This window comes from Gymnodraco acuticeps, unplaced genomic scaffold, assembly GCF_902827175.1.
Source record: "Gymnodraco acuticeps unplaced genomic scaffold, fGymAcu1.1, whole genome shotgun sequence".
NCBI lineage: Eukaryota > Metazoa > Chordata > Actinopteri > Perciformes > Bathydraconidae > Gymnodraco > Gymnodraco acuticeps.
This window is the reverse complement of record NW_022992297.1, coordinates 38286-55302: the sequence shown is the minus strand read 5'-3', so window position 1 is coordinate 55302 and position 17017 is coordinate 38286. Positions and strand designations below refer to the sequence as shown.

Below are 17017 nucleotides of genomic sequence, written 5' to 3'. Positions count from 1 at the left end.
GTATGTATCCTTTTTCGACACCAAAAAGTAATCTATTCTTGAATAACTTCCATGTACATGGGACATGAACGTGAAGTCTTTGTCACTTGGGTGTAGGTGTCGCCAGATATCAACTAATCCCAGCTCCTTCATCATGTTTAAGACATTTCTGGACATTTTAGGCAGGGGTTTTATTGTTACGGGTAATCTATCAATCAATCAATCAATGTTTATTTATATAGCCCAATATCACAAATGTTACATTTGTCTCAGTGGACTTTACAGTTTGTACAAAATATCAGTATGACAATACGACACCCTCTGTCCTTAGACCCTCACATCGTACAAGGAAAAACTTCCGGAGAAAACCCACAGTTTAAAGGGAATCTATCCATTTTGTTGTTCAATGTGCAATTGAAGTCCCCCCCTATGATTATTATTCCCTCTCCATTATCTGCCACTAGGGCTGCAATCTTTTTTTTAAATAAATCGCAGTCTTCATTTGGTGCATACACATTTAAGATAGTTATTTTTAGGCCAGCTATTGTTCCAATTACCATAACATAACGACCCTCAATATCCTGGAGGACTTTCTCATTGTTATAGTATGCTGATTTGTTAATTCAAATAGCTACTCCTCGTTTTTTACTCTTCCCACATGATGCACTATAGATTTGATCCACCCATTCTCTCTTTAATTTTAAATGTTCTATTTCAAATAAGTGAGTTTCTTGAATCAGAGCTACCGAGCATTCCATTTTCTTTAATTGTCCCAGAATCTTTTTCCTTTTAATCGGGTTGTTAATTCCCCTTACATTATAGCTAACAATATTTAAGTAAGCCATAATCTCTGTTTAGCATTAGAGTAAATAGCCCTGCCTGCTTGAAGACACGTGAAAAAACGTTGCCTAAATCGCATAAACAAAAACAAACTGTAGAACGCAACATATGTCAGGAGAAACATACAACAAACACTTAAAACATAAAACTGAACTTCCACCTGTCCAATCAGCCACAGCAAACGAACTATAGCTGTGACAGATCCCCACTGGTGCTGGGGCAGAGAGGTGTGACCATCCCTCTCGGTGGGAAAAAGCACATACTGTAGAGTGCTAACCTGACCAATGATACACTAACATGTAAAAAAGGTCTAAGTGAGTGTAATTCACTCATTCCGAACTAAGAAAACGGGCTCCGCCAGAGCCTAGAATTGGTAAATAAAATATTAGAATAACTTATGAGAACAACTAATTTGTAGTATTTGCACACGTAACAACCACTTATAACCTTTTTCCACTGTCAATGTGTTACCGTTACTGTGTGCAGAACAAAGCCAACTCCCAACCTGTTTCAGTCACTTTGGTTTTGTAAACGGCATCGGGAGACTATTTAAGCTTCTTCTTGCAGGAATGTCCTGAGATACGATGCTGACAGTACCGTGTCTCTTTTCTTCTTCCCGCTGCTCCTCCATCCGTCCTTTAACTCATCCTCCGTGCGTTCTCTTTCTCCGCAGCGCACTTCGACTCCCAGGCCTTTCAGCACCTCTGCAGCGCTGGACAGTGTGGTGTAGGTCTTCTCCCCCGTGCCCAGCTTGAGTTTGAACTGCGCTGGGTATATACACCTCGCCAGTATGTCCTTCTTTTTTAGCTGCTTGATGACTTCGTGCACCTTTGCCCGCTTCTTGTGTAACTCGGGAGAGTAATCCTGATCAAAAAAGATCCTTTTATCTTGGAAGGAGACCTGTCCCTGACTCCATGCCTGTTGTATAACCAGATCTTTAACCGCTGCGTCCAAAAATCTCACGATGATGTGTCTTGGAGGGGCTGTCGGGTCTCTATGTGGCGTATACGGGGGTGAGCGGTGTGCTCTCTTTATCTTAATATCTGTTAGTGATGGTATTTTAAGCACCTTGTGTAACAGTCCTTTAATACATTCTGCCATGTTTCCTCCCTCACTCCCCTCTGGTACCTGAAAGATTCTCACATTATTTCTTCTCAGTCTATTCTGCAAGTCGTCGCAGGTGGCTGAGAGGGCAATATCACGGTGGATCAGGTATCGGAGCGCCTTCTGATGCCGCACCGCTACGTCCTCGGCCATGCCGACTCTGTCCTCCAACTTTCCAATCCTCCCCTCATGTTCGCCCATTTGAACTTTTATATCTAGCACCGTCTGTTCCAGTCGATCCAGAGACATTTTAGTTTGATTATGCCCCTCTTGATTTTCCTTGCGGAGTTTCCCAAGCTCACCCATCAACGTAACTTCATGGTCCGACTCGCACATGTTGCTATCTGTTGTCAAGCTAGCGCTAGCTGGGCTGGCCGGTCTCCGTTGTTTATCGGTTTTTTCCTTTGAGATATCTTGTTTGTTGGGTGCTTTGTTTCTGGTTGACGAGCTCATCATGCAGGAGTGCTCTTTCTTATTTTTTAAAATGTCTTATATTACTAGTTGTCTCTATTTTTGTGTATAGTCTGGCGGAGCTCCACTTCTAAGCTGCTGCTTCTCCCATGACGTCACCGGAAGTCATAGTTGCTCAATTTCAATACCATAAGTCAGAACAAGGTCGAGAGTGTAATTATAGCAGTGGGTTGGTTTATTTACACTCTGACAAAAACCAACAGAATCTAATATAGAGTTAAATGCAACAGTAAGGCTATTTTTATCATCGTCAACATGAATATTAAAGTCACCTACGATAATTACTTTATCTGTTTTAAGAACCAAAGTTGATAAAAACTCAGAGAATTCTGATAAGAATTCTGAATTAGGACCTGGTGCACGGTACACTGTAACAAATAAGATTGGCTGCAAAGTTTTCCAGGTCGGATGCGTAAGACTAAAAACGAGACTTTCAAAGGAGGTATAATTTAATTTTGGTTTAGTATTGATAAGTAAACTTGAGTCAAAGATTGCTGCAACTCCACCTCCTCGGCCTGTGCCTCGAGCAATATGAGTATTGATATGGCTGGGTGGAGTGACCTCATTTATGCTGACATATTCTTCATGTCTCAACCAAGTTTCAGTGAGACAGCATATATCAATATTATAATCTGATTTTAAATCATTTACCAATATTGCTTTAGATGCTTGAGATCTTATGTTTAAGAGACCACATTTAATCTTCCTGTTTTGTTGCACTGTAGTAGTTGTTACATTTACTTTTATTAGGTTATTATGTATGACACCTCTATTAGGTTTTACCTTAAATTGTCCTTGGGCAGACACACACACCGCTAATATTGGGTATTTTATTGGGTTCGGGATTCCTATGGATGACTGCCTAGGAGAGAGCGCAGAGAAGCGTGTAAGACTGCGACTCCGCCTCCTGGTCTCAACTCCAGTTTGTCATGGATTAAGTCCACAAAGCCCTGAAATGTTTGCTGAAATGAGATGTGCACCTTCCAAAGTAGGATGAATGCCGTCTCTCTTAATCAGACCAGGTTTTCCCCAGAAGGCTGTCCAATTATTTACGAAGCCCACATTGTTTGCTGGGCACCACCAAGACAACCAGCGCTGAAATGATGACATGCGGCTATACATGTCATCATTGATCAGATTGGGGAGGGGACCAGAGAAGATTACGGTGTCCGACATTGTTTTAGCATAACTACACACCGACTCCACATTAAGTTTGGTGCATTCTGATTGGCGTACACGAACATCATTACCACCGACGTGAATAACAATCCTACTGTAGTTACGTTTATTTGTAGCCAGCAGTTTAAGATGCGCCTCAACGTCGCCCGCTCTGGCCCCCGGAATGCATGTGACTGTGGAGGCTTCGGTCTCTAATTTCACGTGTCTCATAATAGAGCTACCAATAACCAGAGTTGGCTTCTCAGTGGGTGTCTCGCTGAGTGGGGAATATCTGTTAGATACGTGAACGGGTTGGTGGGGACCTGCGGGTTTCGCGTTATGCCCCTTCTGAACAGTCACCCAGTCTCCCTGCTGCTCGGGAGTTGCCGGGGGACGGCTAATAGGAGCTACCTTTTGCCGGTCTGCACCGGCTAACATGGGCTTTACTGTAGCTGAGTTACTTTCTAAGATGCGGAGCCGGGCTTCTATGGCTATGATTCCCGCCTCCAACCTAACAACTATACTACATTTAACACATGTATCGGTACCATTAAAGGAGGTAGGGGAGTAACCAAACATAAGACAGGAAGAGCAGGAAATAGCACCCGAGGGTGGGGAAAGAGCCATGGCTAGCTATCAAGCTAAAGTAGCTACCGTTAGCAAACCCGAAAAGAGTGTAGGCAACTGTGGAGTTACAGTCGCTAAGAGAATGAGAGTTGTGAGTGCTTAAGCTATAGTAACGTCTGATTACAACGTCAGGCAGTTGCCGTGATCAAGAGTTTTAAAACGATCTATTAAGTTAAGATAATAAGCTATCAGCAACAGAACAGGCACACGGGATACCCGGAGATGACAACAACAACCGGAAGTTACAACATGCTTACCGCAATAGTGGTCCGTGTAGAAACCGTTTGTTGACACATCCAGGTGACTTTTCAGAGTTGTTGTGCCACCGTGGTAGGCCAGTTTCTTGTCGCATATTTGGCACACTGCCTTCTTCTTATCGTAAAATGGTCCCACACAGCTGAAGTCTTCGGCATTTCGTGTTCAGGTGTGTGAAACGAGGTGAAGCGTGACGTTCGTGACTCTGTGAGTGAAAGCGATGTCAGGAGCCCAGGCTGAGATTGTATATATTTCCGCATTTTAACAGTGCAATTCAAAAGTATAAATATAGTATAAGAATATGGCAATTCGCCTTTATTGATAGCATACATTTAGGGAAAAAAAAATTAAAAAAACGAATATCCGAATAATAAAATTGAAACCCGAATAGTTGGCCAACGAACGAATATTTGGATATTCGGGTACAGCCCTAGTAGCTACATTCACTTGTTTGTGTTACCAATCTAACCAGACGAGTCAACTCACTCACTGTTAATTTACTGAGATATTATGGAGGCATTGTAGATGAAACCAGAAAGACATTTTAGGACAAAGCTCCTACACTGGTCTATTTTTTTTGGAGTTTTTATTTCCCACTCTTTGGACTGTCAGGTGAAGAGTAACTGGCCCTGAAGCCAAATACCTCTCCATGAGCTGCTGTCTTTCACCTTCTTTAGAGACCCGGGCCCCTCATCTCAACAAAGATGAGAAACATATAAGTCAAAAACAGAACAGACAAAAAAAATACGGAAAGATTAGCAACACAGACAAGGGTGTGGTGTTTGGGCTTAACTGAAATAACCTGTTATCTTTATTCTCTGAGCATCCAACATTTAAACGTTGATTTAAACGTAGATGGACCCTTTCAGGAGAAGAGCACAGAAAAAAGCGGAGAAAACGCTCTCTCGGGTAACAGAAGACGAGACGTGCGAGGAAAGGAGCATTCCTCAGAGATCTGTGCTCATGTGAATGACTTAAAGAGACATGAGTCATGAGTGTTCACATCAGGTACATAACACACCTTCACGCTCCTGGAGAGACACAACACCCAGCTGCTTGAGTCAACAAGACTCAACCTGTTAGACCTGATCGGATGATCACATGTGGAATAGGGCTGAACGATAAATCGATTTTAAATCGAAATCGCGATTTTAAATGATGCGATTATCAAATTATTTAAAAAAAAAACATCCACACCAATCAGAAGTGCTGTGCTCCACATTGTTAACCAATCGCTTAAAAACAAATATCGCAAATCGAATCCCAATCGCAATATCTGTCAGAAAAATCGCAATTATAATATTTCCCCAAATCGTGCAGCCCTAATGTGGAACATGTGTGGCTGTTGTTTGCTTGCTGCTTTTTCCTGTTTCTGTTAGTGTGTGGAGGAGTTTATTACATTTAGCTGAGGCTTTTATCCAAAGCCACTTACAATAAGTGCGTTCGACCAACAAGATACAAACTTGAAGAAAACAGAATCATATAAGTACATCAGGTTTCATAGCAAAAACATTTCAAGTGCTACTCAACTGGCTTTAGGTAAGCCAGTTCATCCATCATGTGTTTGTTTTCTAGGAAGCTCCCAACGGCAGGTCAACGTCGGCACTCCTCAGAGAGGCTTTGCGAGGCCAGCAGAGCTTCTGGAGGGAAAGGTGTGTGTGTGTGTGTGTGTGTGTGTGTGTGTGTGTGTGTGTGTGTGTGTGTGTGTGTGTGTGTGTGTGTGTGTGTGTGTGTGTGTGTGTGTGTGTGTGTGTGTGTGTGTGTGTGTGTGTGTGTGTGTGTGTGTGTGTGTGTGTGTGTGTGTGTGTGCGTGTGTGTGTGTGGGCGTGCGTGCGTGCGTGCGTGTGTGCGTGCGTGCGTGTGTGTGCATGCTTCATTAACACCCCGCCTCTCCACTGTCAGGACTCTGATGCCATCTACCAGTGGCTGTGTGAGTTTCAGTTGGAGCAGTACACATCCAACTTCATCCTCGCAGGATACGATGTCCCCACCATCAGCAGGATGACCCCTGAGGTGATACCATTTTGATATGCTGATAATGATACATCTTCACAATAAGATCCAGTGTTGTTATTGTTGCATGTGTTTCTTGACACAGGCCCTGTTGTATTTTTGCCAACATTTGTGTCTGCTCAGCATCACGCTCCTCACTGAAGCCCCTTTCTCACTTCTTGTCTCCACACTCTATTACTACATATAGAAGAAGTACTCAGATCCTTTACTTAAGTAAAAATACAAATACTTTGGTCTTTAAATACTCCACTACAAGTAAAAGTCCTGATTTTAATATGTCACTTGAGTTGAAGTACAAAAGTATTCACATTAAAATGTACTTACATTTAAAAAAAAAGTGATAGTACTCACTCTGCACAATGTCCCAATTCAGAATAAGTAGATACAAGTACATCTGTAAAGTTTCAAAATTAAAAGTACTCTGACTACTCATGAGCATAGTACTGTATTGTAAATGTGGACCAAATTTAGATACTTGAAATACTGTGTAGATTAGTACTACAGTTAGCGCTGCACGATATTGGAAAAAACTGACATTGCGATTTTTTTTTTTAAGAAAACATACAGGAATTGAAGAAAAGACCGTTTTTTTTCCCGCAAACCATCCTTTCTTGAACTTTAATGCTATACAATTGGTATTTTTTTAACTATATTTAACCGGATGAAATATTTTAGTCACAGACGTCTGGATCTGAAGTTATCAGAGCAACAAGCTGAGCTAGCTCGGTTGGCAGTGTCGAACTGGAGAAACTCATGAAATTACTTTATTCAGTGTTTTTACCTTTAATCACGGGGTCCGTTTGCTTTGGAGATTTGATTGTGATTGGTGGTTTGCTGTGCATGCAGAGCCTGCATGTCACTCACTCAAGTACCCCTGACATGAGAGCCACGCAAGTTTTCCTTATGTTACAATTATGTTGCTGCTTGCTCATAGCCGCGGGAAGTAGGGGTGCTGGGGGTGCTGCAGCACCCCCTGTTGGCGAGTGGTGTACATTTGAAAAACTGAGTGACCACCTAAATAAAAAGGATTAAACTACATAAAATAGTTATGATTTTACTTAAAATAAAATTAGCTGTATACAGTAGCATATAATAGTCATAGTATATATTTGTATATATCAGGTGGCTTGAATTTATTTTCCAAATAAGTAAAATCCGAGTCATCTAGGTCGTAGGTCATGGGAGAGTGACGTAATTGACGCGACACACACACTGCAGAGTAACAACTTTCTAGAATGGCGCAAAAAAGGATTTTGGATTTTTTTCTCCAACAAACAACCCAATAAAAAGAGTGGACCACCAGCTACTCCTCAGCCCACCACCTCTACAACTAGAGTAATATATATAAATTATCCATTATCTCATTACATTTGCGCATATGTTAACACATTTCAGGAACCGAAATCTGAACTTTGGATAAAGCCAGGTTCAAAATTCTCGTTTCATTTTGTAGTCATATTAGCATCTACTGTAAGGCTTTCACCGAAGGGATTTTGGATATCTCTCTTTATCACTCCATAAATCAGAAAATATTGTCAACAGCCCTAAAATATCAATTTTCGCCATGTTTCTACGTATACAATCTTATATAATTCAGGCTATGAATGATATATGAACAAACCCTTCTGTAAAAGCCTTCATAATATTGATAGGAATATAACTGGAAGGTCTGGTGTATGTAATTGCAACTGAAGTTGACATTTCGGACTCAGAGTAGGAGAAAAAACTCAATTTGAGAAAACGACCTTTAAAGATTGCAGTGAGGCGCTAGCTAAACCCTCTGTTCTTTGGATGACAGCTTGCGCATCGACGCACTCCGTGAAGGTATTTCATGTTCGGGGTCATTTGTGTTTTGTATAACCTTGCTTCGTGCAAGTGACAATTGTTGTTGTCTTCTCTGTGAACGTTTTTTTCCGCCGTTCTTTTGCCATTTTGAGATTTACATTTCTAGCGGAAAGCTAATCAGGAAGTGTTTTAGCACACCACGTGATGCATCTGAACGAATCACGTTGTCAGAAATTGACACCAGCCAATGAGATTTCGTTTCTTGGTTTAAGACCCTTTTGTACTTTCACGATTGGTTGCTGATACAAAGGAAATGACCATATTTGGATCCGATGAGATCATTGTGCAGGAGAGACGGAGCTTTTCCAACGATGACATTGTGCAAACAGCGATCGCGGTACTTTATGTTACGTTAGAAATGCTAACTTTTGGTGAATTTAGGAGAAATATACAGATGCAAATAGACAAACTATAGTAAAATGAACACTTAAATGTGTATTTTGTACGTTTTCCTTCCAAAAGCCTGAAAGAAAACATGTTATGGAATCAAAATAGCACAACATCTAAAAATTGACCAGTGCATGAAAAACGATGTTTTTGCCTGCCGTGTCTCGACTTTAACAAACAATTTATGCGGCTCGTATCGCTGACAGCCGGGCCCGGCCCGGCATCGCCTTTTTAAAAAAAATGTAAACGGTTCCATCCCCACTTTTGGCAGCACCCCCTGAGCAAAATGACTTCCCGCGGCTATGTGCTTGCTACAAGACGTGTTTGAGTTAATTTGCCAACTTAATAAGTCCTAAAAAAAAAAAAAAAGAATCGTCACGTCCTGCGCATATCGCGATTATCGTCACGACACGATATATCGTGCAGCCCTAACCACAGTACTGTATTTTACCATATCAGCATGTAACTGTGAGTGTTAAAATAAATGTGAAGGAGTAAATACAAGTACACTATTCACCTGACTAGAGTAAAAGAATGAAAGCTGGCACGACTTGCTGCCGCTGCTCTCTGGAACTACTGAATATTACTCTAATACTGTCGTTTCTAGGGATGGGTATCGTTAAGGTTTTAACGGTACTACTACTTTTATCGATACCGCTTATTGGTCCGGTCTTTTAACGGTACTCTTATCGGTTCTTTTGGAGAAAAAAACAAGGTAAACTAACTAAACAAATTGTGAACAAAACTAACATTGCTTTTTTATTTATTTTTCACATCAAAAGAAACAACAGTATTTTAACAAATGGTATTAAATAATCTGATGACAGAACTGTAAACAGAATAGCTGAAATTTTAACAAAATAAAGAGTAACTCAGTTTCCTCTAATCATTAACCCATGTTTGTATAATTGAGTTAACTCTCTGTGTTGCTGCTAGCATACATAACACCTGACGTGGAAACGTTACTCGTGGATGGAGCTACAGAGCTAGAAAGACAGTCGAACCCGGTGCATTCCTCCGTCTGAATGTGGAGCACTTTTGATACATGTTTAGACAAATTGCTCGTGTTACCGCCCCGTCCCCTCGCACACAGAGAGATCTCTCGTCTGGACTGGAAAGATCGAAAATACAAAAAGATGCATTTTGCAGTCTTATTGCTTATTAGAAACGGAGTTGGCGACACTAAAACTGCAATATAATATTTGTGTAGCAATATGACATATATTTTTTACATGTCCCCAGTACCGATAAAAAGACCGATAACGTCGGAGCTTAACGGTACCACGGTCTTTAATAATTCAGCCCCGGGGCCTGTGTAATACCGGGGTTCGGTACCCATCCCTAGTCATTTCTCTGTCACTATGTGTACTGTTCTCTCAGCCATTTGAACAGTAGCCTATCCTCCCGACAATATCAGTGACTTGATCGCTTGTTTTAACCTCTTCTACACCGCACCCCCGATACCGGGGGGGGAAACGCGTCATCTGCAGGAAACAGCGTCTGAGGGCATCTTAATATTCAATAAACTATGAATGTTTTATATCCATGTGACGGGAAGAAACTCAGCTAACTGGTCTTTTTTTTTTTAAACACAAAGCTAGTGCTGAGCCTATGAATTAGCCACGAGCGAAAAATGCTAACGGGGTGTTGCACAGAAACTCACTCATAACACCCTTATTACTTATCGTAGCTGCACGCCCAACCCATCGATTCGCATCGTGAGATGACACAGAATCGATAGGTACATACATTATCACTCCATGAGAACTCGCAAAGCTATTAACAAGAACGGACATCAAAACATGTGGCGCTAGGTAGCTAAAACCGGCAACATGGCCTACCTTGGTCGTTGTCTGGTCAAAAGTGGTCTTCAATGGCATTAAAACGATAAAAACGCTGCTGAAGGTTAATCCATAGGTTAATCCAATGTGTCCGTGTCCCTTTGAAACGATTTCTGATAATCCATAAGCAATAAACCTGCTTTTACGTTTCCAGATGTCAGAGCGAGAGATAGGTTCACTCTGATGCAAACCTGCATGTAAAGCCCCCACTTTTTTTTTACCATGTGTGTGTATGGGGAAATTCCCCTTCGATTCTATTGGCTCTAATGGTCAAAAAGAGATGTCAATCACCAAAATCGACCAATGGGTTCCAGAGAAACGGTAAAAAACGGCCATTTAAACCCAAATCACCTCAGAGGTGGAGTTTGTTTTTGCTAAAACTCTCTAAAAAGGTAAAATGTCACTTGTTTTGCATCAATCTTGATACAGGATACTTATTATATGCTGTACTTTGGATTCCTAAAGCTTTTTTTGTCTAATCTCGACCTGGACGCAACCCTCAGCTCACCTGATGATCTGCTCAACCACCTCAACTCCACCCTACTCACCTCCCTCAACACTTTAGCCCCCCTCAAAAATAAAACTGTTACTTTCAAGACCTCCTCGCCCTGGTTCACACTCGCACTCCATAAAATGAAGCAGCGAGGCCGCCAACTTGAACGTCTTTCAAAGAAATCATCCCTCACAGTCCATTACATAAGCTACAAACTCCATCTCAATGCATACAAAGATGCTCTTATTGCCGCTAAATCTGCCTACCTCTCCAACATCTTCACTGACCCCTCCCGTAACCCCAGGACCCTCTTCTCCACCGTTAACAAGCTCTTCAAACCCCATGCTGATAACCTCCCTACTTCTACTTCCGCTACTTGCAGCTCATTCCTCCAGTTTTTCGCAGACAAAATGAACGCCATTAACCACTCCTTCTCAGCTCCATCTGATATTACATTACATTACATTACATTACATTGCATTTAGCTGACGCTTTTGTCCAAAGCGACTTACAATAAGTACATTCGACCAGGAAGACACAACCTTGAAGAAAACAGAATCATATAAGTATATCAGGTTTCATAGAGCCAAACATTTCAAGTGCTACTCAACTGGCTTTAGGTAATCCAGTCCTTTATTAGTATAAAAGTGCTTCGTTAATCGTTCTAACGCTCGAAGTGGAGTCGAAAGAGATGAGTTTTCAGTTTGCGCCGGAAGATGTGCAAGCTATCTGCCGTCCTGATGTCAATGGGGAGCTCATTCCACCATCTTGGAGCCAGGATAGCAAACCCACGTGTTTTCGCCGATGGGAACTTGGGTCCCCCTCGTAGCGAGGAAGCAACGAGTCGTTTGGCTGATGCAGAGCGTAGTGCACGCGCTGGGGTGCACGGTTTAACCATGTCCTGGATGTAGGAAGGGCCAGATCCATTCGCAGCACGGTAAGCAAGTACCAGTGTCTTGAAGTGGATTCTAGCAGTTACCGGAAGCCAGTGAAGGGAGCGGAGGAGCGGAGTGGTGTGGGAGAATTTAGGAAGGTTGAAAACCAGACGAGCCGCTGCATTCTGGATGAGCTGCAGAGGTCGGATGGCACATGCAGGTAGACCAGCCAGGAGGGAGTTGCAGTAGTCTAGGCGTGAGATGACGAGAGCCTGGACCAGAACCTGAGTCGCTTTCTGAGTCAGCTGGGGACGTATCTCCTGATGTTGTAAAGCGTGTATCTGCAGCAGCGGGTTGTAGCAGCGATGTTTGCAGTGAAGGACAGGTTGTTATCTAGGGTCACACCCAGATTCCTTGCAGTCTGAGTCGGGGAAACAACTGAGGTGCCGATGTTGATTGTCAGGTCAAGAGTTGGACAATCTTTTCCCGGGAGGAAGAGCAGCTCAGTCTTGTCAAGGTTGAGCTTGAGGTGGTGAGCAGACATCCACTGAGAGATGTCAGCCAGACAAGCAGAGATGCGCGCGACGACCTGGGTCTCTGAGCGGGGAAAGGACAGAATTAATTGGGTGTCGTCAGCGTAGCAGTGGTAAGAAAAACCATGCGGGCTAATGACTGATCCGAGCGAGTTTGTGTACAAGGAGAAGAGGAGGGGACCAAGAACAGAGCCCTGAGGGACCCCCGTAGTTAATTGACAAGGGTCGGACTCAGACCCTCTCCAAGTCACCCTGTAGGTACGGTCTTTCAGGTATGAGGTGAGGATGGAAAGTGCAGAGCCTGAAACTCCAAGTTTTTGGAGAGTGCGAAGGAGGATCTGATGATTCACCGTGTCGAATGCAGCAGACAGGTCCAACAGGATGATGACAGAGGAGAGGGATGCAGTTTTGGCAGTGTGCAGTTCCTCCGTGACAGCAATGAGAGCAGTTTCTGTGGAGTGACCTGCCTTGAAACCAGACTGGTGCGGATCCAGAAGGTTGTTCTGATTGAGATAACAGGAGAGTTGTTTAAAGACAGCGCGTTCAAGTGATTTAGACAGGAACGGGAGGAGAGAGACAGGCCTGTAGTTTATAACATCAGACGGGTTGAGAGTGGGTTTCTTTAGGAGAGGGTTTACTCTTGCCTCCTTGAGACTGTTTGGAAAGTGACCAGAAGTTAGAGAAGTGTTGATGAAATGGGTGAGAAACGGTAGAATATCAGGAGCGATAGTCTGAAGGAGGTTTGAAGGGATAGGGTCCAGAGGACAGGTGGTAGGGCGGGCAGAGGTAATGAGGGTAAGAACCTCACTTGGAGAGAGAGGGGAAAAGGAGGTTAGTGTGTTGGTGGAAGGAGGGTCTGGTGACCCAGTGGTGAGTAGAGGTGAGTCAGAAAAAGAAGAGCGAATATCATTAACCTTTTTTTCAAAGTGGGTAACAAAGTCGCTTGACAGAAGTGAGGAGGGGGGAGGAGCTTTTGGAGGGTCCAAGAGGGTGGAGAAGATGGAAAATAGTTTTTTAGGATTGGAATAGGAATATTGGATCTTATCTTGAAAGAAAGTGCTTTTTGCTTGAGAGATCGAAGCAGAGAAAGAGGAGAGGAGAGCTTGATAGGTTAGGAGGTCGTCACGGTGTTTGGATTTCCACCATTTCCGCTCTGCTGCCCTAAGGACGGTTCTATTAGCACGCAGTGCATCATTTAGCCAGGGAGCCGGAGGGGACTGACGAGCCTGCCGAGATGTCAGAGGACAGAGCGAGTCCAGAGTGGATGAGAGAGTAGAGAGGAGAGTTTCTGCAGCAGAGTTTGGAGGCAGTAGTTGGAACGAATCAGAGGAAGGGAGGGCTGAGAGCACCGACGAGGCAAAGGTAGAGGGAGAGAGGGAGCGAAGGTTACGGCGGACAAGTGTAGGATGGGAAGAGATTAGTTTGTTATATTTGGAAAGGGATAGAGAGAATGAAATGAAGAAGTGATCGGATGTGTGGAGCGGGTTTACAGAGAGGTTAGAAGTAGCGCAGTTCCTTGAGAATATGAGATCAAGGACATTGCCAGCTTTATGAGTCGGTGGGGACGGAGAGAGTGAGAAAGCAAAGGCGGTTAACAGAGATGTTAGTTCGTCTATCTTCCCCGTCTGGAGGTTGAAGTCTCCGAGAAGTACAGCGGGAGGGCCGGTTTCAGGGATGTGTGAGAGGAGATGATCTAATTCCTCCAAGAAGTCCCCCAAGGCGCCTGGTGGACGGTAGAGAACAACAATGGTTAACTGTATAGGATGGGTTACTGTGACGGCATGGAACTCAAAGGTGGAAGGAGTAAAGTTAGGTAGCTTGAAGAGGGAAAAGCTCCATTTGGGAGAGAGCAGGAGACCAGTGCCACCTCCTCTGCCAGTGGGTCTGGGTGTATGGGAGAAGGATTATGCAGTGGAGAGAGCTGCTGGGGTGGATGTGTTGGATGGAGTAATCCAGGTCTCAGTGAGAGCAAGGAAATCCAGAGACTGCAGGGAGGTGTAGCCAGAGATGAAGTCAGCCTTAGGAACAGCTGACTGGCAGTTCCACAGGCCACCTGAAACTAGATGTTGGATCTCAGTGGAGCATGTGGGATAGACGAGAGCAGGCCGGTTATATCGATTACGAGATACACGGGGCCAGTGATAATTGCGAGAAGACACGGGGCCAGTGATAATTGCGAGAAGACACATGAACAGGAATGGAGAAAATACACATGATTATAGCATGAGGGGCTAAACAACTAAATTAAAAAGTAAAAACACCAACGATACTTAGCTCAATCAAAGTAGGATTTGCCTCCTCTTTGCCTCCCTCGTGACTCCTGTAGGACTCTAATGTCTTTGTCAGTCTTACTCCTGTAGGACTCTAATGTCTTTGTCAGTCTTAGCCTGTCTGCCGCTGAAGCTGACGCTCCAGGAAAGAGCTACCCGAAATGGACGCCTGATTGCTCAGTTCTCACAGCTGAAGTTAATTAGTTAACTATCTACAGCTGATGGGCGACAATAGACTGGCCCTGCCTATGTTAATAATGCAGGCTTGAGTGCTGAGAGCTGTAAAGCAGGTTTCGCCTGAGCAGATCTGAGATTTAAAATCTCTCAAAAGCGATTTAGCCGTTTAAGCTACAGTAACAATTATACAGAGTCGAATAAATGAAACCGAGAAGTCTAATTAAACAAGAATATAACTTACAGTGGTTGCTGCGTCAATAGGTAATGTTGTCACCGGGTCCAGATGTACACTGAGTTCATCAGTTTCTAAATGCGGTATTTAAATGCTTTTTGAGCTAAAGGATGACTGAGTCATGCGGTTCTACTTCACGCAATCAATAGACTGGCCCTGCCTATGTTAATAATGCAGGCTTGAGTGCTGAGAGCTGTAAAGCAGGTTTCGCCTGAGCAGATCTGAGATTTAAAATCTCTCAAAAGCGATTTAGCCGTTTAAGCTACAGTAACAATTATACAGAGTCGAATAAATGAAACCGAGAAGTCTAATTAAACAAGAATATAACTTACAGTGGTTGCTGCGTCAATAGGTAATGTTGTCACCGGGTCCAGATGCACACTGATATACAAGCATCTCCCCCAACCTCCACCGCTACCATTTCTCCCCCCATCTCCCTTGACCTCCTGACTCCTCCTCCCCAGCGCCGCCTCTCCCAGTTCAACCTGGTTACCCCACTTGAAATACTCCATCTGATCGGTTCCTCAAATCCCACAACCTGCTCCCTTGACCCTCTACCCACTCCTCTCCTGAAGTCCTGCCTCCCCGTCCTCTGCCCCTATCTTGTTAACCTTTTCAACTCCTCGCTGTCCCATGGAACCGTTCCATCTGCCTTCAAAACTGCTGCCGTTACTCCAATCCTCAAAAAACCTACAAACTATGTTTGTGGTTAGAGGTTCCGCCGGAAGGCCATACAGTTTTTGACCACACACACGGACCAGACACGGAGAACACACACACACACACACACACACACACACACACACACACACACACACACACACACACACGGTATGGTGAACGATAGAAATAATCAAGTTAAATGGAAACCAGTGAAAAGGAAATAAATGGACTGAATCGAACTGGAAACTTTGTTTCGGACCTTTTATTCATCAGCAAACTTTGGTACTCACTGTACCTTCTGCCCGCCTGACCACCATGGGGTCAAGAGCCTTCAGCCACTCTTCCCCCCGTCTCTTTCTCTCACAAGACATCCGCAATATGGACTCACTCTCAACCTTCAAATCCTGCCTGAAAACCCACCTTTTTAAACTGGCGTATTCTATTTGATAATTCCTCTAAACTGATTGTTGTTTTTAAGTCTTTGTTTTTTAAGTCTCGAATTACTGTTTGACCTTCTTTGTTGCTTGTTTTTGATTATGCTTTGTAAGGTGTCCTTGAGAGCTTTGAAAGACGCCCATAAATAAAATGCATTATTATTATTATAAAGTAGCAATACATGAAAATATTAAAGTCAATTTCAAATATGTAAAAAAAGGTACTCAAGTACAACACTTGAGTAAATGGCATTTGTTACCTTCCACCACTGCATATAGATATGCATAGTGTCATAATGTGTTACTGTTTATCAACAGCCAGTGATTCACTACAAAATGTGGCTTTTATATGAATTAACCAGCATCATTGTGTGATGAAACTTGTGTATTCATTTTATTTTGTTCTCCAGGACCTGACAGCCATCGGAGTGACCAAACCTGGCCACAGGAAGAAGATCTCCCTGGAGATCGGCCGGCTGAGCCTCCCTGAGTGGCTGCCTGACTACACTCCTGTGAGGAAACATCATGGTCACACGCAAAATCTTAGAATCAGTAAAGCACCACGTCCAGGATGGTTCTGACTTCTGTCTCTGTTTCGTGTCTGGTGCTCACAGTCGGAGCTGGGGGAGTGGCTGAGTGTGATCGGACTGCCTCAGTACCAGAGGAGGCTGTGTGAAAACGGCTATGACTCCATCTCTATCGTCAAAGACATCACGTGGGAGGACCTGCATGAGATAGGCATCACCAAACTGGGTGAGTTTTCTGAAATGTTTATGTTTATGTTTATTAAGGATCCCCATTAGCTTTTGCTCTTGACAAA

The 17017-nt window shown here is 43.4% G+C and overlaps 1 protein-coding gene across 1 annotated transcript in view; it reads left to right on the top strand.

Annotated features, from left to right (window-relative positions):
* The window catches only part of LOC117540965 (caskin-2-like), a 173179-nt gene that overhangs the window by 148041 nt on the left and 8121 nt on the right, over positions 1 to 17017 (top strand). The window contains exons 15-18 of the mRNA XM_034207957.1: positions 6010 to 6086; positions 6337 to 6447; positions 16608 to 16709; positions 16812 to 16950. Coding sequence (XP_034063848.1) covers positions 6010 to 6086; positions 6337 to 6447; positions 16608 to 16709; positions 16812 to 16950 — 429 coding nt within the window. The remainder of the gene's footprint in view (positions 1 to 6009; positions 6087 to 6336; positions 6448 to 16607; positions 16710 to 16811; positions 16951 to 17017) is intronic.